Source organism: Phacochoerus africanus, chromosome 11, assembly GCF_016906955.1.
Source record: "Phacochoerus africanus isolate WHEZ1 chromosome 11, ROS_Pafr_v1, whole genome shotgun sequence".
Lineage (NCBI taxonomy): Eukaryota > Metazoa > Chordata > Mammalia > Artiodactyla > Suidae > Phacochoerus > Phacochoerus africanus.
Window position 1 is genome coordinate 112,443,533 of NC_062554.1, and position 24,080 is coordinate 112,467,612.

Here is a 24,080-nt window from a genome sequence, read left to right on the forward strand (position 1 = left end):
GTAATCGCTGTCTGCCTCTGCCTTGATGGAGAAAGAAGAGGAAGGTGTGTTCCTGCTTCCCCCATCCTGCAGGGGGCACTGCATGCCTTGTGCCCACCGAGGAATGTATTCCCCAAGATGAATCAAAAGTTTACTTCAGAGTCCAAGGGCAGACTTTCTCCCCTTAGATGTGCTGTGGAAGCTACTGGGGATCTTCTGCCACTCAGCTTAACAAACTTGTGTATAGTGCCTGTCTGCCAAGTCAGTGTGCTATTATTTGGTGACCAAATCCATGACCTCAGATAGACTTCACTCTAATAGAGGAAACAGATATATAGGTAACCACAGAATAATTAAGACTCTCACAGTTGCTATGACTTGCCTCTTTAGAATAGAATAGCTCTTTTTAGTCAAATGTTGGTAAAATTTATTAAGTAATTTGCTTTAACTTTTTTTTTTTTTTCCCCAGGGCCGCACTCATGGCATATGGAGCTTCCCAGGCTAGGAGTCGAATCAGAGCTACAGCTGCTGGCCTAACGCCACAGCCACAGCGAGACCTGAGCCATGTCTGCAGCCTACACCACAGCTCACAGCACTATCAGATCCTTAACCCACTGAACGAGGCCCAGGATCAAACCCATATCCTCCTGGGTGCTAGTCAGATTCGTTTCTGCTGAGCCATGATGGGAACTCCTAATCTGCTTTGACTTTAACAAGCCCTTTTATATTGCCCCAGATTTTGTCCCATTATAATTGAAAACTTTTTGGTGTTGGCCAATACATGGAGATACCCACTATTATTACCCACTATTATTGGTCGTATACACAGCTGCAGTTTTTTTTCTTCATTTTATGGGACAAGGGAAGGAGGTGTGTGTTATGTATAATTACTATTGTACTATTCTTTTCACTTCATTAATTGGTATTTTACAACTTCTGGGACTGGCTGATTTTTATGAGTCCAAGTTATTTGCAAAAGTTGAGAGCTAAAAAATGAGAATACATAGAGATTGTCTTATATCCATTACTGTTGTGAACTTGACAAGAAAAAAAATCTTACCAACTTCCTTAAATTACTGAAGGCAATACCTCATAATTCCACCATCAGCTCTGTAGCTGAGGCATTGTAAGACTTTTATGAGAAGTTTTTCTGCCTTCATTCCTGTGCTTATCTACCCAAAAAGAATGTTGTAAGCGCATATCGGTAGTTTTTTATGAAATTCTAGAAAGCGACACGTCACACACATAAACACACATTCAGTTCTACATCAGTATGTTTACACAAACCACTTCTTGCTTTTTAGTATATAACCAGCATTACTGTGTTTATCAAGTGCCAAAGTAACTACTTATAAGTTCAGGTTCTGGAACAAATTTGGTGCAAACTTAAGTATCAGACAAGGAAGCAAGAAGAAAAAGAAAATTCTGGGCATCGAGTGAACCAGCAGGCTGTTTCCTAGATCATTCTGGAAAAAGTCTTCAAAAGAGAAATTCACATCTCTGTTTTTCCTTTTTCTTAGAGACCAGCAATCTTTTTTATAGTGCTGTGCAACAAGAGAAAATAGATATACCCAGTGCTTTGAAGTGACTCGGGAGATGCTGCTGTGGATATAAAAAGCTTACTGCCTTAGGGGCTGTGGCAGCCTCATCCATCCCTGCCAGAGGAGAAACATGCTTTTATAGGCCCCGGGACAAGGGTTAAGTTTATCTGCTTACTTAGAATCTCAGCTGGATGACTTGCTTGCCAGATAGAATTTCTTATTAATGCAAAGAATTACAGATATGGTTGGTGTGGTGCTCCTTTGCAGAAGGACACTGACCTTATATAAAAAAGGACTATTTTATTCCAAGTTACTGCATGGTGGAGAGGAGACACTGCAGATGGAAGAGGAAACTGTATCTTGAGAACTTTTGTTAAGAATAATGCATTTATCATGGAACATCCTGAAATTGCATAGTCAATGATAACACTTCTTCTTATTCTGTGTATCCCTTTGCAAGTCATACTACCTGTGGTAGTGCCTACCCATAATTATGATTGTCCGCAATGATAGTATCTATGTTTTTAAGAAATAATCTGCTTATAGTTTAAGTCATGGTTGAAGAACTGACATGATATTACTGCTTATCACAGGGATGTATACCTCAGATCAATGTGTTTTCAGTGGTAATTAAGTAATCAGGAGAAGAGTTATATACATAGACATACATTCTTCTTTGTGTTACGTTTCTTACAAAGTTCCACTTAAATCAGAGAAGATGGAATTGAACCCCAGACAAGAATCCAGCCAATTGACATCTGGTTTCAGCCTTGCAAGACCCTGTCACACTGTAATGGAATTTTGATCCACAGAAACTGTGAGATAATAAACATGTGTTATTAAAAAAAAAGATCAGAGAAGATGGAATCCTATAGCCTTCACTCTCCATCCTTCTCCTCTCTTAGTAACTGGAAGTAGAAAATGTCTTTTTATTCCGTGACCATCTGTTTTCTCAGCAGAAGTTCTGCTTAGCATTCCATGGTCAATGTGCTGGTCCATAGCAGCAGATGCCTAGAGTAGAAATAGTTTAGCACAGCTTCTTTTCTGGATCTGCTATGAACCTTACACTCCCAACACATGCGTGACTGTATGTACTTGACAGTATGAAGAGCTGTGTCAAGGTACTTTAAAATACATTAGGAAATAGGAATATATGAATTCAAAATACACTGGTTATGTTATAGTTCTATTTCCTCATCCATTTCTGGTAGATATTTTATATGCCTGTAAAATTGACCCTTAAGATTCTAATTTTTTCAACACATCCATATAGATAAATGAAATTATTTCAGAAAGAAGAAATTATTATCGAACAAATACTGTCTTCCAGATTGTACTCAGTTTACTGTGATGCTTATGGAGATGGAATATGTTTAGCAAAATAGCAATCCACATTGCTTATAACTTAAAGTCAACCTGAGGATGATGAGGTGATCAGCAATTTTGTATACATGTAATAGCCGAGGCAAACTTATTACCTTGCAAGAAATAAGCTTCAAGTAATTAATGTCACTGCAGTAACAGTTTTAACATTCTCACTTGGCATTATAAAATGGTCCAATGCATATCTAGAAACCAGAGTGTTAATGACCAAGTGCAAAATTTGCAATCACAATGTCTCTATTCTCCCAGAAGGTGGAAAGAGGATAATTAACATAAACTATTTATATTGCACCAGATTGCAAAACCTAAGGATTGCACTACAGCAAGCCTGATAGCCACCTCTTATAAAATGGTCAATAAAAAATGAAGAGAGTTTTATACCACTAAACTTTGGGAAAATAATGCGCCCAAAGTACTACAAAGAGCCAAATCTAATCCATCCAGACATGAACCAAGACTTTCATTTATCATTTTAGACAAGAATATGCAGCTAAGACTTATTTTATGGCTGAAGCAAAAAGGAAGAAATATTGCTTAGAGAAAACAAATCATGATGATGCAAGATAGGATAATAACTATTAAAAATGATCACAAGTACTGAAATACTAATCTACTGGGAACAAAGCCTCTCTTACCAAAAATCAGTGAGTTTGCAAAGGTTTTGGAAGTTATCTTTCTCTTTTCAACTTGGTCAGTGATGGGAATGACTAAAGAAAATATGGGTTCTACCTCTTGGTACCTCATAACCATTTTTTCACAGAATGGGAGGAACGACTGCTTAGTTCTCTTTCAAATACTCAACTTTAGTAGGGCATCATGTATGTTAAAGAATTTTTAGCCAGAGTGAAAAATATCTGATGCTTTTTGATTAGTATGGTCTGGAATGCAGATTTGAATTTTTTCATTCATCTACCAAGCAGTCATTTAGCTTCAATGGACGATGTTTACACAAACTGTAATAGCCTTTCAAACTCTTCTTCCACATAGCCCATGGTTTCTGAATGTGATGGAAATCATACTTGGAGTTTTCATTTTGCACAAATACCAACTGTGTTGAAGATGCTATGCTGGGTATTCGGGGATTTTGAAACCTCAAATAATATATCTTTCCATTTCTCAAACCCCCGTAATTCAAAAAAGATGTGAAATACCTTCATATCCTGATGGCATGAGAGATTTGGTGCCCATGATTACCTCAGTAGATTTATAATGTCCACGTTATTTATACAGACCATGTCTTTATGTAATTTTACTTACCCATAAATACAGTCCTGACTCTTTAAAGAATTTAATTTTCAACAGAGATAATAAAATTAAAAACTCATATGAAAGAAGCCCCCGAGAATATGTGTTTTATTTATTCTGTTCAGCTCTCCTTGGCACTCACTTCCTGATACAGAGAAAAATATGTACATGTAGATTTGCTCTTGCCATTACTTGCTCTATTTACATGGAAAGAAAAATAAATAAATAAATAAATAAATATATATATATATATATATATATATATATATATATATATATAACCGTATTCTTTTTATTTATATGGAAGACATGTCCATCTCCAGGAATCTCATTGATATGGTTTGAGGACCAATAAGCCAGTTAATCAAGGATATATTAGTACTCAGATCTGTAAGGAAAGACAGCAGTGTTATTATAACCAGGCTGGAAATGTTTAATTAACAAATTCAAAACCATTCCTAAGGTAAACCAGAAAAGCATTGCATTATTCTGGGAATGAGCTCAGTCATTGTCCTATGCTGTGTCATGACCAGAGGATCTGAAATTAAAGCATTTGAGGGCGATCTGAGGTAAGCAAAGAAAACTCACTGTGTGCAGTAAGAGTTTTAAGAAGGAGAGTGAGCATGGCCATCATCAGTGCTAGAAATGTTGTTTGGGGTAACATAGGAAGAATCTTTAGTCTCATGATAAAGAATTTGAATTTTGATATACAGATAATGTGAATTTTTGAATCAAATGTCATAATATAATTTAGAAAATTAGAGTAATAATTGTGTGTAAGCTGACTTGAAGGATTGAAGTCCTAATGATAATATTAAAAGAAGCAATTACAAGATTCTTTGAAGGGTAGCCCTTTAGTAATCTTTTCTATTAAGAATTCAGGATCTTAGAAAATAAACTTAAAGCATATGCTTGGTGATGAGTGGTCTTCTTAGTGGCTAGAGTTAAAGCTGCCTTGCAGCTAACAAATGTCTGTTATGTCTTTACCAGTCACTCCGTCAAGTACTGTTGAACAGTGCAAACCAAATGAGATACAGTTTCTGACTCTAAGCATTTGTGGCCTTTGAGGCAGATGCCCTGTAAGCAGGAGAAGACAGGTGAGAATCCCCATGGAAGTGAACACTCTCCAGTCTGGACTCTCCCTGTGCAGGTGGTAACTCGGCTGCATCTGGAAGATAGACTAGGAACTAACCAGAATCAGGGGAGTGTTCCATTCTCAGTATTCAAGGTCAAAGGTAAAACTCTTCAGTTTGGGATTTCAAAGGGTAGGCAGTACTGAAATCACATATGCACACTTGGACAATAAGTGCTGGAGAGGGTGTGGAGAAAAAGGAACCCTATTACTCTGTTGGTGGGATTGTAAATTGATGCAACCACTGTGGAAAGCAGTATGGAGATTCCTCAGACAACTAAAAATAGAACTACCATTTGATCCAGCAATCCCACTCCTGGGCATCTATCCAGAGAAAACCATGACTTGCAAAGACACATGTACTCTGATGTTCATTGCAGCACTATTTGCAATAGCCAAGACATGGAAACAACCTAAATGTCCATTGACAGAGGAGTGGATCAAGAAGAAGTGGTACATGTACACAATGGAATATTACTCAGCCATTAAAATGAACGAAATACCAGCATTTTTAGCAACATGGATGGACCTAGAAATGATCATGCTAAGTGAAGTCAGCCATACAATGAGACACCAAGATCCAATGCTTTCACTGACATGTGGAATCTGAAAAAAGGACAGACTGAACTTCTTTGCAGAACAAATTCTGACTCACAGACATTGAAAAACTTATGGTCTCCGGAGGAGACAGTTTGGGGGGTGGAGGGGATGTGCTTGGGTTGTGGGATGGAATCCTGTGAAATTGGATTATGATGATCATTATACAACTACAGATGTGATAAATTCATCTGAGTAATAAAAAAAGCAAGTTTTGTGTAAACATGTTTATGACATTTCTTAATAATAGATTTACAGTTTGACAGTTTGACAAAGTTGGATGAAAATATTCTGTTCAAATTCATTTTTTTTTCTTTTTAGGAGGTAGAGGTCTGCATCTTTGCAGACAGTTTACAAGTTCAGGCACTGAGGTTTGAAATCTTATGTGTTCTGAGCGCTAAAGTGTTTCTAGAATGTCAGTGGAGTGGGAGTTCCCTTACGGCTCAACAGGTTAGGATCTGATGTTACTGCTGTGGTTCAATTCCTGGCCTGGGAATTTCTGCATGCTATAGGCTTGGCCATTAAAAAAAAAAAAAAGGAAAAAAAAAAAAAATGGGGTGGGGATTAAGAATGTAATTTAGGAATCAGTGCTGGAGTAGTTTGGACTTTATTTTGTAGATGCTGGGAGAGCCAGTACTTAATTTTAAGCAGAACTGTGGCATGATTAGATTTGTGATGTAGAAAGCTTTCTCTCATAATCAAGTGGAGAATAACTTGGTTACAGGGGGCCAGGCAGGAGGCCAGTGGGGTTACCCAGGTGAAAATGACAATGTCTGAATTAAGGCTGCAGCAGGGAGAATGGAGTACAAATTATTTGAGGAAAAACTAGAAGCCTCATTATCGTGCCATTGGAAGAGGCATTATTTCTTTCTCTCCAACAGGCTTACATTAAAGCGTGACTCATTGGGCTTTGTTGAAATTTAAATGGGATCCCTGTAGTATTGTTTCCACAGTCTGCCAAGATGCAACCAGTTACATTTTGTGTTTGTCAGTACTGTATATTCTGATCCCATAAAACTCAGGTCTTTAATTTCTCTGGTGTCTCATTGTACTTCACGTCAATCACTGGAATTATTTTATAGGCTTATTAAAGCATGTTCTGATATTGCTGAGTTTTTGTCAGTTTGTTTTTGTTCTATCTTCAGCCAGTGATTTCCTTCATAGCCTGCTTTGGGTTTTCTATCTTTAGATTAGAGTATCAAACTATTGGACCAAAGATTTTCATCTTCTATTCAAGCCTATCTAGAGACTAGTACAGATCTTTGAAAGTTATAGGGAGCTTAAGAATAATCTCTAATTTTTTTGAGATTCTGATGTTTAATTTTGTTAAGTTGGCTATGCTAATGTTACTCGTAATTTTCAAACAGTGGGGTAAACATGTGTCTTAGTTTACATGGGATAGTCCTGGTTTATGCCTGTATTCTTAGTGTAATTATGTATAATGGCCCCCTTTTACTTTTCAAGAGTGTCTCAGCTTGTACATTAAATTATGTGGTCACCCTATCTATCAGGGAGACCCAGAAAGAAATTGTCCATTTATGCATTTCCAGAATTCAATTTATGGAAAGTCAATGCAATTAAAATATGCTGACAGCCACTGTTCCTGCTGTAGACTTTCATGCATGCTGTATCTGTCTCTTTGAGGACAAATGGAGAAAAACATGTCATTTGTTTACCGAAAGGTCTTTCTGCTCTAGTATAAAAATGAAATTCCTTCTCTTTTGGTGTTATATATCCTTCAACCAGTCTTATCATGATTTTATAAAGGCAAATAATGCAGAGACAAGGTTTTTCATTTATTTTCTAAATGAAATAGACCCAATTATTATTTTACCTATTATAGTGGAAACCAGAGAAACTTACAGGGACTGTTAGAAGTGAAAGGGATCTTGAAAAACCATGTTATGGAATTTAATATATTTCTTACCTTTATAGATGAGCCACCTGTGTCACAAGGAGGTCATGTAACTTGCATGTGGTTCCTTGGCTGTTAAAGAAATATACCACACTATAGCCAGGTCTCTGGTGTATTAATCAAGGGTTCCAAGGTTCTTTGGCTAGACATGATTGCAGATGAAGAGCCAAAAGCAATTTCTATTCTACCATTTCCCTTTGCTAACAAAAAAGGTCCATGTGAAATACCCTGACATGAGTGTAGGAAATGAATAGAAATCAATTAGAAATTGATTTTTTACATTCTATATGTTCCAGAATATGGCATATTTGGTATGAACTTGTATTATGTGTGTGTACAAATATACTATTTAAGATATTTTATCCACAGAGATAATAGGATTATAACAACACTTTTAGACGTACAAACACTGTTATTGTATCATAACAGATGGAAAACATGTTAGCCTCTGAGAGTAGCTTCTGTCTTTAGAGGATGGTAGATGTATTCTGAAATAAATAGACGGCCATAGAATGTGCACGCTCACTCTCTTGGTACCCTGTGACACTTAGGGTCCATCCTCATTAAAATCCCCTATATTCTCAACATCTTTACATCTCCCTCCAACAGAAACTGGGCTTTTCTCTAAGGACAGCAGTTCTCTGCAGCCATGGTGGTACTGCTGTTTTTGTCTTTTCTCCTCCTGCTTTTTCTTAGATGGGGCCCTGCAGGAAGGGGTGGATGTCTTCACTGCCCTTTGTTCTTTTGAGACCGTGTGGTCTGAAATTCTGGCCACAGGCCACCTTGAGCACTTGACATGCAGCTAGCCTAAATTGAGATGGCCTATTACTGTTGAATACATTGAGAATTTTGAAGCCTAAGTGGGAAAAAAATGTATACTATCAATATTTTTCCAACTTTTTGGAGATGATGGATACATAGCACTGTATAAATTTTTACATGATGATGTATACATATATATTGCAGAATGATTCCAATAATAGAGTTAGTTAACAAGTCCCTTACCTTACATGATCACATTTGTTTGTTGTGATGGTGAGAATATTTAAGATCTATTCTTAGCAGTGTTCAAGGACATGGTACACTGTTAACTAAAGTTATCATGCTGTACATTAGATCTTCAGAACTTATTTTTTATCTGGACGTTTGTAGCCTTTGACCAATGTCTCCCAACTTCTCCCATCTCCCAACTGCTGACAACTGCCATTCTACCCTCTTTCTGTGCATTCAGCTTTTTTATTTTTATTTAATTTTTTAAGGGCCATACCCACAGCATATGGAGGTTTCCAGGCTAGAGGTCGAATCAGAGCTGTAGTGGTTGGCCTAACCACAGCCACAGCAACATTGGATCTGAGCTGCATCTTCAATCTGCACCATGGCTCATGGCCACACTGGATCCTTAACCCACTGAGGCACACCAGGGATCAGACCTGCGTCCTCATGAATGCTAGTCAGATTCGTTCCCGCTGAGCCGCAGTGGGAACTCCACGTTCAGCTTTTTAGATTTCACATGTAAGGGAAATCATAGTGTTTGTCTTTCTTTATCTGACTTATCTCACCTAGCATCTCATGTCCTCCTGGTCCGTCCAAGTTGTCACAAATGGCAGGATTTCCTTCTTTCTCATATCTGAATACTATTCCATTGTGTGTATGTATTATGTAAGTGTGTATATTATACATATGTATTTGTAACATATATGTATATATCATATATTTTTAAATCTTCTTTACGTATTCTTCTGTTGGCAGTCAGATGGTTGTTTCCATGTCTTTGCTTTGTCAGTAATGCTGGGGTGAGCCTGGGATGTAGGTATCTCTTTGAGATTTCTTTTTTTTCCTGTGTGTGTGCTTTTTAGGGCCACACTCATGGCACATGGAGGTTCCCAGGCTAGTAGTCGAATCGGAGCTACAGCTGCTGGCCTACACCATAGCCACAGCAAGCCGCATCTGTGACATACGCCACAGCTCAGGGCAATGCCAGATCCCCGACCCACTGAACGAGGCCAGGGATCGAACCCTCATCTTCATGGATACCAGTTGGATTCGTTTCCACTGTGCCACAATGAGAACTCCCAAGATTGCGATTTCCTTTATATTTGTACTCAGAAGAAATAGAATAAAGACTGCTGGATCATATAGAAGTTCCATTTTTAATTTTTTGAGGGACCTCCATAGTGTTTTCCATAGTGGATATACCAGTTTCCATTCCCACCAACAGTGCCCAAAGGTTTCCTTTGCTTCACATCCTAACCAACACTTATTATTCTTGTGGTTGTTGTTTTTTTTCTTTTTTGCTACTAGCCATTCTAACTGTTAGGAGATGATATCTCATTGTGGTTTTGATTTATATTTCTCTGATGGCTAGTGATGAACATCTCTTCAGGTACCTGTTGGCCATTTGTGTGTCTTTTCTGGAAAAATATCTGTCACATCCTCTGCTCTTTTTTTAATTGGATTGTTTGCGTGGTTTTTTTTTTGTTTTTTTTTTTTTGGCTATTGCATGAGTTTCTTTTATATTTTAAATATTAGCTTCTTATCAGACAGATGGTTGCCAAATATTTTCTCCCATTTCATAGGTTGCTTTTTCATCTACTTAACTGTTTCTTTGGCTTTGCAGAAGCTTTTTAGGTCTATGCAGTCCCACTAATGTACTTTGTTTTTGTTTACTTGTATTTTTGTTGTCATATCTAAAAAATTGTAAGACCATTGCAAGACCTTTGTCAATATATTTTTTTCTAGACGTTTGATGGTTTCAGGTTTTATGTTTAAGTCCTTAATGTATTTCAAGTTAATTTTTGTGAACAGTATGTGATAGGGGTCCAGTTTTATTCTTTATGTAATTCTTCCAGTTTTCTCCAACACCTCAATATTTTTAGTACATATTACATGTTAAAATAGTATTTTAGATAAATTACATTACATAATATATATTTTAAAATTTACCTTTATTTTTACTTTTTTAAAAGTAGCCATGAGAAAATTTTAAATTGGGTATATGTCTTGCATTGCATTTTCACTGGAGAGTGCTGATCTATTCTTTTTGTCTCCTACAGTGTCAAGCCCTGAATCTCATGTCATCAGATTATATCATCCTTATTGCTACTGCCATAATCTTGATTTATTATAATCCTGATCATTTCCAACCAATTGTTTTAATGAACTTAACTTCTGGGTCACCAGTAATTTTTTTTTCAGCAGTATTTTAGTTCATGGTTAATTCCGTACACACTTGAATGAACCTTCCATTACATTGACCTCTTCTTTCCTTAAACTTATCCCCTTCTGGTTAATTCGTTTGCCTCTTTTCCTTCGTTACTCAATTGTATGAACATATCTAAACCTTGCCTATACAAGGTTTATAAACACCCCTACAATCTCTGTTTTATCCATTTGACTCACTCTGTTTCCTGTTTTAATAATTCTTCAACTCCACGAATACTCTGGTCCACTGGCCATGCTTTTACTACCCATCAACCTTTGTTTTATTTCTTCATTTATTCAACAATATTTATCAGACACCAAAAGGTACATAATAATGGAACATGCTAAGCACTAGAGACAGAAAAATCTCTGCCATCATTTAATGTTCATCTAATTATGGTGACAAATAACAGGACAAGGTAAAAATATAAAATATTTAGCATGGGTTAGCTAATGATAGGTACTAAGGAGAAAATTTAAGTCAGGGAATGAGTATATGATCCACTGGTGTGGAGGAGGAGACCTTTTTTTAGATTGATAGTTGATGAGATAAGTAAAGACGATATCCCCATGTGAATATCTGCGGATAATGCATTCTAGGAGGAAAGACCAGCAAACGCAAAGTTCTTGAAGTAGGAAAGACTCTGATGTCTTCAAGAAATAGCAAGGGGGAAGTAGTTATGATTGTAGCCAAGAGGAGGAAGAGAAGGGAAATAGAGGGTGAGACCAGAGAGATGCCTGGCTATCCGATGTTGCAGGAAAACCATGATTGGAAGAAGAATATTATAATCTGATTAACATTTTAACAGGAATATACTTGATACTATATTAAGAATAAACTGTGGTGAAAGAAGGGCAGAAGCAAAGAGATCTGTTAGACACTAAGGTAATATTTCCTGTGAGGTATAATGGTGGCTCACACCCTCTGACAGATTTTGGTGGTCATGGTTGTGATGTGGTTGTGGAGAAATTGTAATGAAGGCAGAACCAGTAGAATTTCCTGAGAGAATAAACAAGGAGTGAAAGAGAAAAAGAGGAGTGAAGGATGACTCTTGGAGTTTGGGCTGGAGAACCTGATATGGAGAAGGCTGTGAGTGGGAGATCATGAGTGGGAGAAAAATCAGGTTAACTTTGAGATCTCCATGGGATTCCAAATGCAGATGTCAAGTAAACAATTGAATATATGGGCCTGGAAATGAGGGGAGAGTTCTGGATAAAGATAAAGAGTTAGGGAGCGTTGCCATTAATGGCATTTAATTTGATACATGAAGCTCCATGAGAACACCAATACAGGAGAGAGTTAATTAAGGACCTTGTCCTAGGCCACTCCAAAGTTAATGAGTTAACTCTTGAGAAGGAACAGCCAGTGAGACCAAGACAGTATAGTCTGCTGAAAGCCCATCTTTCTGTAAGAGGCTGTACCCAGGAGGAGGAAAGAATAAATCTGTCAGCTGTTGCCTACGGATCAAATAGTATCAGAATTGAGAAATGACCATTGGGTTTTGCAGTGAAGATGTCATTGCTAATAGTTTTTGATGGAGTGATTGGAGCTGGCCAAGTTATCCCTTGTCTGTATTATGGTGCTGATCTCTTCATGGTCTCCTGGTTTTCTTCTTTGCCTCTATACGGTTTATTCTTAAGGCCTGGTGATAAAAACATAGGGATCACGTCACTCCTCTGCTCAGAATGGCTCAGGACTTTATCATGGCTTAATAAGGTGCTATACAAATCTAGCATTTAGAGTTTACTCTGATTCTTCCAACTAATTTCTTCTACAGTTCTCAGGACCAGCTTCCTGACACTTGTTGAAAATGCCTGGGGCCATGTCACTGCTTTGAGGCCATAATACAGTCTGTTCTCTGAAGGGCATGGCCCAGTGTCCTATACTGACTCTCTTATCCTCTTTGGTCCTTCCTGCTCTTCTCTTACCTCTCCTACAGAGCTCCAAGGTAGTCTCAAGTAGAAGTTCCTCTTCTTGAAAGCCTAGCAGTTTTCACCTCCCTTTTCCTGCTCTCTTGTTCCTTTTTAACACTTGCCATCTTTTTCACGTACCAACTGATATGTCTGTTTTTTGTTTTTATCAATGGTGTATTGTCTTCCATTTGAATATTCTCCATGAAGGCGGGAATTTTTGTCTTCCTTACTGATATATCCTAAATATTTAGAATAGAACCTAACACATGGTAGATGGTCAATAAATACTACCTGTGGTAACAAAGTCAAATTATTCTTTTCAAAAGCCACTAACTATTTGAGTCCTTGCCAGGTAGGGAAGTATAGATTTGTAGGAATTGGATGATGTTAGCTCAGCCTCAAAATCAGCTTCTTGCCTCTCTGGTTATTTATTCAATTTTCTGTGACATTCTATGCCTAGAGGAGGCTTAGTAAATACTTGTTGGCTGTGTTGCACACGCTGCCACAGGCATCTGTGATTCATAGACCTCCTCTAGAAGGAGAGAGACACAAGTTTATCAACAGTCGTAACAAAGTGTGCTGTGAGAAATAATTGGGGTGGGGGGGTTGATGATCCATCTGGTGCTGATACGCAGACGTGGAGTTAGCACCACAGAGAGGCTTGTGAAATTAAAGGGCTGTTACACTCACAAGGTCCTAGAGGGGAAGGCGTGCAGTGTGCCAGGTGGGGGTCACGTGAGAGGAGGGCGCAGGAGGTGGGCAGAGAGAGTGAGGATTCCTAAGCAAGTGCCTTATTGAAGATTATGGTGGGGACACAGGCAAAAGCCTGATAGGCCGTCCTTGATGCGTTGGAATGTCACTCAGTCAGTCGGAGAGGGGCAGAAAGGGGAACTTATGGCAGGGACCAGCCTTATCCCACCAGTACCTCTGGTCATCTGAGCCTGCTACTCACAGCCTGTTTGTGGGGATGTGGAGGCGTCTGGCAAATAAAATGTTTTGAAAATTTCCAGTATGCTGGGTAATGTTTGAAGTCAATGCACAGGGCTTTGTATCCAGATAGAGGAGGCATCGTGGCAGTCTGTAAATGGCCTGCTTTAGGCTGGACCCTCTGTCCCAGTGGCATGGTTGTCCCAAAGGCATAATCTAGGCTTGTAAAGACTCTGTAAATGTAAGGGTGTGGTTTCTGTTTTCTTTCTTCTATTTCAGTGAATATCAGAAGTCCTGCTTACTGCTGGAGCAGGAGAACCAAGGAGAGCTCCTCCCACCCCCCTGCAGCTTCCATTGATCTGTTAAGGTTTTTAATCAGTCTTGCTAAATACTTCCTGGAGGGAAAATGAGCAGTGGTGAGAAGTCATTTTACTGCTTCTTTATTCTGAAAACTTCAGTGACCGATTTACAGATATTGCTTATTCATCTTGATATCCCTGTGTGGAAGATATGGATTAAATTTCAGCCTCAAAAGCTGTGGGGTCCCTCAAGGCCTGGAGTATAGTGATGAGACACCGAGAACCTAAAACAGGGATTCTAGGATCTGCATAGCGAATAAAGTATGTTATTATCAGGCCCAGGTTCTGATAGGAATTTAGGATTATGTGGAGAGAATTGTGCCCTGTGCTTTTTACTAGAGCTTTAGAACTTTCTCTATTTTTTTTTTTTTTTCATATATGGCTTCTTTTCATGTCTTTCTCTTCCATTTAAAGCAAATTGTAGTTCTTCTGAGGTCCTGTATAATTTCCGGGCCTTTCTCCTCCTGTCTGAAGTGGCTTCACTCATAAGATCTGCTAGATATCACTAGAAGTCATTACCTGACTTGATAACCCAAACAAAGGCTTGCAAGCTACCCCTTTCCTCCGAAGGTTAAGAAGTGTTCAGTCTTTACCTGTGTATTACACATGCTTCCTACATGGTCCTCCTCTGCCCCAAATCTAATTCTAGAAAGGTCTCCAAAGATAGTATTAGGCGCTTATATGTGTGCGGTGTACTTGTCTTAAAATACTCTAGCTTTGACATGAAGCATCTACAGAGAAGAACAAAGAAGAACCAGATTTCTTGGTTCTTCTATGTAGTTTACTTCTTGTGTTTTTGTGGAACCCCGTTCTGATTTATATTTTCCTGCAGTGTGGCAATTAATCTATTTTTTCCTTAGGCTGACTAGTCTTTTCTCACAGTGTTTTCACTCATTTATTCATCAGCATTTGAGTGTCTTGTATGTGTGAAGCTCAATGCACAGGACCCAGGGCCACAACCTGTGGACCAGAGAAGCACAACCTTGACTTCCTGGAGCTTATACCACTTACTGTTCCTCTAGAAACTGATCAGGTTATACTGGTGCTTGGGTGGTGTGTTACTCTTCCAAAATCGGACCTTCTTCATGGACTAAATGATATCTGAGCTTTTAAAATGTACCATTTTAAAACTAAAAGCCAAATACTTCCTATGTTTAAGTAATTTCTGTTTTTTTCCAGGTAGAGTGACCGTAACAGTATTTATTGTATATAAGGTTTTCTTACATTATAATTAAGCTTTTCATTTTTTCCTCTTCCGGGATCAATAGACCAGCTTTGACTCTGCAGATGCAGAATCAGGCTGACCAGCAAAAGAGAAGAAACCAGGCAGTGCCTCCTTTTCATTCTCCTGAAGACCTTGGGCCAACTGCCTTGTGTAGGAAACTGTCACCCTCACCCCCTTCCGCTTCTCTGCAGCCTTTTCATACCCATTGTCTTACACATTAGGAAAGCACCACAGTAATTTGATATAGTAGTATCTTGGAAATGTATTTTCAACAGCAGGGGAACATTTAAATAAACTCAATTGTAGATATAGGAAATGCTTTCTTTAATGTGTTAATTTAGTGAAAAAAAAAAAAGTTCCAAACTACATGTAACAACAAAAAGGTTAATAGTAATATAAATGTAATAATACCAAAATAATCAAGGTAATAGAAGAATAGCTAACATTTTTTTAAAAAAAAAATCACTGTGTTGTGAAGGTGTTTTCAATGCTTTGTCCTTATTAACCCACTTAGTTACCTCATATAGCTCCCACAATGACCCTATCAGTTGGTCATTTTTACCTAGGTTTTATATGTGAACATAAAAATGAGGTACAGAGAGTTTAGGCAGTTTGCTGGGTTCAGTGAAAAGACAGTGCATGTCCTTAGGATACTTGGGTTCTAGTGGGGTGACACACCCGTAAAACAGGCTCCCTTACTGTTGGGTGCTCTCTGTTATCAAAGTGCCCACAGGGATGCTGTCGGGGGGTGGATGGAGAGAGGCACCCACTGTGACATCAGGAAGACTTGCAAGTTCAAGGGCCAGTACACAGAGAGTGTTAAAGGAAGAGTTGGCTAATTTTCTGGGTGAATAGACAGTTGGGAAAAACTTAAAACTTGTACCGAAAGAGTGCGTCTTGAAACCTGACTCTGCCACTCACCAATTATATGCCTGAAGTGACTCAAGTCCTTCATCTGAACAACACAAATGATGCCTATATTTCTTGATGGCTTATCTAATAAAATATGGTATTAAAGCTCTGTGTGGGAGTTCCCATTGTGATTCAGAAGGTTACGAACTCAATGTTGTCTCTGTGAGGATGTGGTTTCAATCCCTGGCCTCACTCAGTGGGTTAAGGATCTGGTATTGGTGTGAGCTGCTGCGTAGGTCACAGATGTGGCTTGGATCTGGTGTTGCTGTGGCTGTGGTGTAGGCCAGCAGCTGCAGCTCTGATTCGACCCCTAGCCTGGGAACTTCTGTGTGCTGCAGGCATGTCCCTGAAAAGAAAAAGAACAAAAGGTATAAAAAAGGCTCTACGTCTGATGATACGTAATTATTTTACATCTCTTAAATATGTGACTTTGATTTTCCTTTGCTTTCTTAGGTAGATATGATTGTGACATTGGGAGGACTTGCTGGGCGTTTTGACCAGATTATGGCATCTGTGAGCACCTTGTTCCAAGCAACTCGTATCACGCCATTGCCAATTATAATAATCCAAGAGGAATCTCTCATCTACCTGCTCCAACCAGTAAGTGAGGTTATATATAATTGCAGTGCTTCTGCAAAACTTCTAACACTTGTGTAGATGAGGAGAAAGCATCTGCCCAGTTTATGTGTTTGAACTCTGAATATAATTGACCATGTTTGATTACTTGTGGCTACTTGATTGCCTCAGGTCACTGAGCAGGAAACATGCAGGAGAAGCCACAGCTTTTATTTTGCAGAAAGACAAGACAAAACCAAAAAAAGATTTTAATTAAATTGATTAGGTATTAAATTTAGCATTTTGAGCAGCTAACTGTGAGTGCCACTTGAGAAAAATCTCAACAGAGGAAACAAAGCTTGGCAAATATTTCAAATGAAATTCTCATATATTTTCAGTGTTTTCATTATAATTGGAAACTGTATTTGATTTTGTTCAGCACTTAAAATCTTAAGCTTTTACTGTTCATAATTGTTTGCTTGTTAGCTTCATTCTAGTGATGATGCCATTTATTTCCAATGATACACATCAAGGAAATTTTCTATCTATGTAGTGCTTGGAATGGAATTCTTATTACATAAACAAGTTTTATGAGGTTGATTGGTGAATTTCAGTTTGAAAAGTGATCATTTGATAACATTTTTAAAGACTGAATAGTTTTTTTTCTTTTTTGCCTCTTATTAGAATGTGCTACTCATAGTTTTGTTTCCACTCCATCTGCTATTCACCATCTATAGCTTATCATTACCTAAAAATCATTATTTGGCTAATATGGTGAGTATAATGCATGCTCACCATTGATCAGTCAGTTTTGCATTTTGTTTTTGGGGTTTTTTTTGGGGGGGGTGTTGGTTCTTGGCATTGCCTGGCTTTGTTGCTTTCTGGCATACTTCCTGTGAGATGTAAAAAGGAAACTGAAGAATTCAGTTTTTAAACTCCATACTGTCCATTTATTTGGTCAACAAACAGTAATGGAGTGCCTGCTACCTGTCTGCTGGGCAATTGAAGATTAAATAGAAAGAGTAACATGTGGTCTTGACTCTCAGGTATGTGTCCAGTGAAGGAGACATTTATAAAACTCAGACATAAAGCAAGGTTAAAAGGGTGATCCATAAAGATGATGAAAGATTATATATTTTGATCATGGGTGTGGTAAGGAAATGCTTCACAGAGGCACTCCCATTTTACTTACTCCATTAACTCAACAAATTTTTATTGAGTACCTGTTATGTGTCAGAACTTTTCCGGGGATACTGCAGCCAGCATCAAAAACAAAAACCCTTTGGAACATGCATTCTGCTGAGCTTACAATTACATTTCAGTAGAATCTTGAAGGATGAGTAGATGTCTGCTATGGGAGATGAGGGGCGAGTCACTCAAGTCAGAAGGAGCCACTAAAGAAAGATACAGCCTCGGGGAACATAATGGGATCTATAGGTAATTCTGTGCAGATGCATGGAAAATACCAAGATATCAGACCCAGAAAACTAGTTTGGCTCCTGACTGTGAAGAGACTTGAATGTACCTAGTTGAGTGGGAACTTTTAGCCCATAGGCCATGGGTAGTCATTAGAAGTTTTCCATTAGCAGTATGACATGCACAGATAGGCTTCTTAGTTTTCTAATTAGATGTTTGTGAAGTATTGTAATTTCCCATCAGTTCCTGAAAGTGTGAAACTTTCTGTCATTGTGAAGCACTGAGATTTATGATTTTATAATGATCGATAATATAAATGCTAAAATAGTCAACATGAACACTATGAAAACACTCTGGCTAAGAGATAACTAGTTTGTCACAGATGAAGTACATTTTTTTTTCCCCAGGGCTGACACCCGCAGCACATGGAAGTTCCCAGGCTAGGCATTGAATCTGCAGCTTCTGGCCTATACCATAGCCACAGCAACACCCTATGTGAGTCATTTCTGCGACCTCCACCACAGCTCACAGCAACACCAGATCCTTAACCCACTGAGCGAGGCCAGGGATCGAACCTGTGTCCTCACGGATACTAGTCAGGTTTGTTACTGCTGAGCCACGACGGGAACTCCCATGAAGTACAATCATTTTTAGAGTCAAATTGAAAGATAAACCGATAGAAAAAATTCACATCTATAAAATGACTTCTGTTCTTAAGATTTTTTTTCTTTCTTTTTTCTTTTCCTTTCCTTTTTTTTTTTTTTTCTTTTTGGTGTTATGAATCTTCATTGTATAATTGTAGACTTCCTAAAATGTATTCAGCTTGAACTTCCTTGGAATTCCTCCATCAGTAGATTGCTGTCTGTCCTTAGTTTGGAAAACTCTTCAGCCATTATGTTTTCAAATATTGTCTCTCCTCCATTCTCCTTCTCCTTTCTTCTGAAACTCCAGTAAGCCTATATAAGGTCCTCTTAAGTGTGTCATATGAATCTCACAACTTTTCTTTCATATTTACTGTTTTAATCTTTCTGGTCTGCATTCTGAATTTCCTCATCACCTCTGCAATCCACTTAAGTCTTTGGCTTCAGCAAGTTATATTTTGTTTTGAAGTTGTATTTTGCTACTGAATTCATCCATAGGCTCGAATCAGACTGCAGCAGAGGCCTGCACCATGGCCATGGCAACACCAGATCTGAGCTGCATCTGTGACCTATGCCACAGCTTGTAGCAGTGCCAGATCCTTAACCCACTGGGTGAGGCCAGGGTCAAACCCACATCCTCACAGAGATATGCTTGATCCTTAACCCGCTGAGCCATAATAGGAACTCCATCCACTGGCTTTTTAATTCCTGCTGTGATTCATCTTTCTTACATGCTTTCCCTTTACTCATGTTTTTCAAGACTCTTAAAACATAATTATCACCCTTACTTTATAGTCTGGAGTAATTCTGATATCTGCAGTCTTTATAAATCAGCTGTCTTTTATGTTCTCTTTGGCTTTTATATTCTGTAATCCCAATTTGTTCTGTGTTTTGCGATTTTTAGCCATGACCTCATATTTCCTTTACCTGTGGGAATTATTTGAAATAGGTGTTAAAAGTGAGTCCAAGGAGAAGTTAGAGTGGACTTCTAGCCCAGTTATTTATGGGCACTAGTAACTCAGGACCTTTTGTTTGAGACTTTTTTGGCCACCTAGGTGGTATGAATTTTGAAGATAGTTCTGCTGGGAGTTAGATTTCTGGTTACAAACTCCCAGGGGAGACTTGTCCCTCTTCCTAGGCTAGGTTTGATCGTGCAGTTTTCCTAGCAGTCCTGGGGGAATGTACATTATATTTATCTTAGCACTGAGAGTCTCTGCTTAAATGGTTCAGTCTCCTTCTACATGCCAACCTTTTACATGTTTCCCAATGACCTTCTTTACTCCAAGGCCTAAGAAACAGAAGCTCAAGTTCATCTGATTTGGTAAAAACCAAATACTTATAGGAGGAAAGTTAGATTTGGTGTTCTTTTTCAATAAAACTTAGTTTTTGGCTTGTGAATATACTTTGGGGGGAAAAAGATGTTTGATGCATTTTTAAAAAGATTCCTTTTAATTTTTTTCTAGCTCTTTTATTGTTTTCAGTTGGCCAACGTACTAATGTACCCTCTGCATATTGCAGTGATAATTAATCCAAAAATCTCAGAGGTTTAACTGAAATTAAGCTTAAGGGTTTTTTTGTTTGTTTTTATTTCTGTTTTTTCCCCTCATTAATGGAAATTCTAATATGGTTTGGGCAGTATCCTCTGTTTAGTATCTAAGCCAATTGGGACACATTGAGGCAGAAAGGGAAAAAAGATTACTATAGAAAGTGGCACTGCATGTCTTGAAAGGCCATACCTATTTGTCGCTTGTGTCACCTTTGGTGGGAACACAGTTACACTGCCCCAGCCTAACACGAGGTGGTCTAGGAGAGGAAGGCTATGGGTCCAGAAGAGGAGACCGAGCACAAAACGTCTCTGTCGCCTGGCCAGAAAGTCTGGGATCATGACTCTACACACTTTCTAGAAACATAATTATCTTTTTAAAATTTTTATTTATATGTCAACCTTTAATCATTAAAGAGGAATCCTCAGTTCCTCCAACACAGTAGTCATAGTAGGTATGCCTGCATCACCCTAGTACCATGCCCTCTAGAAGCTCTCTCTGGTCACTTTGATTTTGTCTTATTGAAACAACTAGAAAATTACGTTATCCTATCAAGTCATTATTACACAGTGTGAGACCAAAAGCTCACACAAGACCACACCCCCTGCCAAGTAGAGGAAATGCGAATCTTTAGCACAGAAGGCCGCCTTTGGCTCATCAGGGCTGGCCCTGCTCCTCTTCGCCTCTGGACACCTTCCCAGAGATACATCCCAGATCCCTGCTTCTCTGTCAGTTGTAGTGAGAGAGTAGTTAGATGACTGCCAGGGCTAATGCAAAAGCTGAAAAGTGAGTATGTTTGAGGGCTTAAAATATAAATCAGTCTACCATATTTTTAAGCTTTTATTTTATTTATTTATTTATTTATTCATTCATTTATTTATTTATTTTGCTTTTTAGGGCCACATTCATGGCTTATGGAGGTTCCCAGGCTAGGGGTTGAATTGGAGCTACAGCTGCCAGCCACAGCCACAGCAACACAGGACTCAAGTCGCGTCTGCGACCTGCACCACAGCTCACGGCAAATGCCAGATCCTTAACCCACTGAGCGAGACCAGGGATTGAACCCACAACCTCATAGTTCCTAGTCGGATTCATTTACGCTACTCCACGACAGGAACTCCTTTTTAAGCTCTTTTAATTATACACTTATGAAATGTGGTTAACGCCAAAATAAATTAAAAGCTATACTTAAATTATTGCACAGAAGCATTCTCCATCCTGGAAATGGGACATGTGCCATTGGAGCTGAAATGACTCTGTAGAGATGTATTTTCATGTACTTCTGTATTGTATGTTGCAAAGTATATGTAGTAAAGCATATATATTAGGTATTAGGCGTGTTCTGGAGGGATATTCAGAATGGATGTCTACAGGATACTGTTCCTTGTTAGTAGGACTTAATTTAATCAAAGTCAGGAACTAGACTCAAGAAATCATTGGTATGCTTTAGTGCCCAATAAAGAGTGGCTTCAGAATGCTTTAAAAAATTAAATTTTTTAATTGAAAATCAGCAAATAGCTGTTCTTGAGAATGAAGATAATCTGGGGACTTCTACACGAAGTATCTCATTTGAGCTTCATAATGACCCTGGGAAGAAAGCAAGGACAGATCATACAGCCACACAGTAGCATTTTGACTCAGCATTGTTTCTACTGCACTACATTTCCTCTTCCATGGGATTAGTGAACTAAGGTGGAAATGCCATACTCTTATAGGAAGTCATAGTCCATAGGCTGGTCATTATCAATAAACAGTGTATAACTGAGTGTCCAGTTGGTATGTGTGTATGTGTATTTATGGGTGCGTATATCTTTTTTTCTCTACAATAGTCTTTTTAAAAAAGATAAATCTTAACAAGGTCCTACGTAGAGCACAGGGAACTATATTTAATACCCTGTGAAAAACCATCATGAAAAAGAATATGAAAAAGCATGTAGATATATGTGTAACGGAACGGCTTTGCTGTACACTGGGAAATAACACAACATTATAAATTGACTATGCTTCAATAAGATAAATTTAAAAAAAGATAAATCTTGGATGCACTTGAAGAATCTATCCAATCTTGTGGCTATATCCCAAAATTAAACAAAACTAACTCTCTGAATTTTCCTCAACTCTAACAAAACCTACATACAAGCATTTTTATCATTTAAGCAGATTAAATGAGATTACCATAAAACTTTGTGAAAATATTTCAAAAGTGGTAACATTTATTATACCTGTTAATTATTATGAGTATTTTTTTGAGGACAGTGTCTTCTAGAATTGGTTCTATAATTCTAGGCTGTCTGAAATTTAAGAGAATAGCAGGAGATGTGAGACGGCTTATGGGATCTGTGTGTTTGGCTGAGAGATGCTTTGTTGCTGTGTCTGCTATCTGACCATTAAGTAGCTAGGATAGCCCCAGAGTGTGGAACTAAAATGTGCTTCTCTCGACTTTTCTACAAGTCTCCCTACTCTCACATCATCTTCATGTTTCTGTAAGGTTCTGTGTTTCTTTCAGAGAGTGTGGGTATGAGACCCTCAGGAGACTGTGTTGTGTAAATAAGCCGTCATCCTCCATTCATTTATTGTTAGTCATTTGGAGCGGGACATGTCTAGAGCCATGGACATTAAGTTGTTTAGGTTGTTCCAGCCTAAAATCAATCATCTAATTATTGGGACCTCCCATTGTGGCTCAGCGGGTTAAGCACCCAATGTAGTCTCTGAGTTTGCGGGTTTTATCCTTGGCCTTACTCAGTGGGTTGAGGATCTAGCATTGCCACAAACTGTATCATAGGTCACAGATACAGCTCGGGTCCCCTGTTGCCTTGGCTGTGGTGTAGTCCTGCAGCTTCAGCTCCCATTCAACCCCTAGCCCAGGAACTTCCATATGCTGCAGGTAAGGCCCTGAAAAGATTTAAAAAAAAAAAAAATCGATCATCTAATTCTCTTTTTAATCCCCTTTCTATAACTTATTTTAGTTAATTACAAATTGGGTTTTAAGACAAGGAGACAATTGTACAGTTTCAGATCTATATAAGTATAGAAGAATGCTTGGACATTTTTAGCTGGTTGACTTTTTAGCACATAATAGTGTTTTTGATTGTATTTTGGCATATTTCACTTGCCGTGGGTCAGATGTCATTAAGAGTGAAAACCTCAGTAGGTAGCATTTACTTTGAAGAATGTTCAAACTGCCATTTTAAAATAGCAAATTAAAAATAGAATGGATAAAGTAAGCATCTCTCTTTTACTTCCAAAAAAATGTGTTCTTAATAAGACATCATGACCTTTTATGAGCAGAAGATTTTTATGAAATTGGTGAGAGACGTTTTAGCCGTGAAGCACCACTGGTGTGAATTACCAGCTAGGCTATGTTCCGCCATGAAGACAGCCAGGCACTCAGAGCATGTTTGTCGTGCTAACCATGCAGAGTGTAAATGGCTCCAGGTTTCACATACATATTTTCTCATTTTCTGGTCCTGTGCTTTTCAGGAGTCGGGAAACATTAGCTTCTGTACACTGAGCATAAATTATCTTTTATCTCCAAGTTTTATGGCAGTTGGTAATACAAGTTAATAGGATTTATGACCGAGAAATGAGATGTCC

General features: G+C 38.4%; 1 protein-coding gene across 1 annotated transcript in view; it reads left to right on the plus strand.

Annotated features, from left to right (window-relative positions):
• TPK1 (thiamin pyrophosphokinase 1) overlaps nucleotides 1-24,080 on the plus strand; it is a 380,863-nt gene that overhangs the window by 215,649 nt on the left and 141,134 nt on the right. The window contains exon 7 of the mRNA XM_047752062.1: nucleotides 16,784-16,930. Coding sequence (XP_047608018.1) covers nucleotides 16,784-16,930 — 147 coding nt within the window. The remainder of the gene's footprint in view (nucleotides 1-16,783; nucleotides 16,931-24,080) is intronic.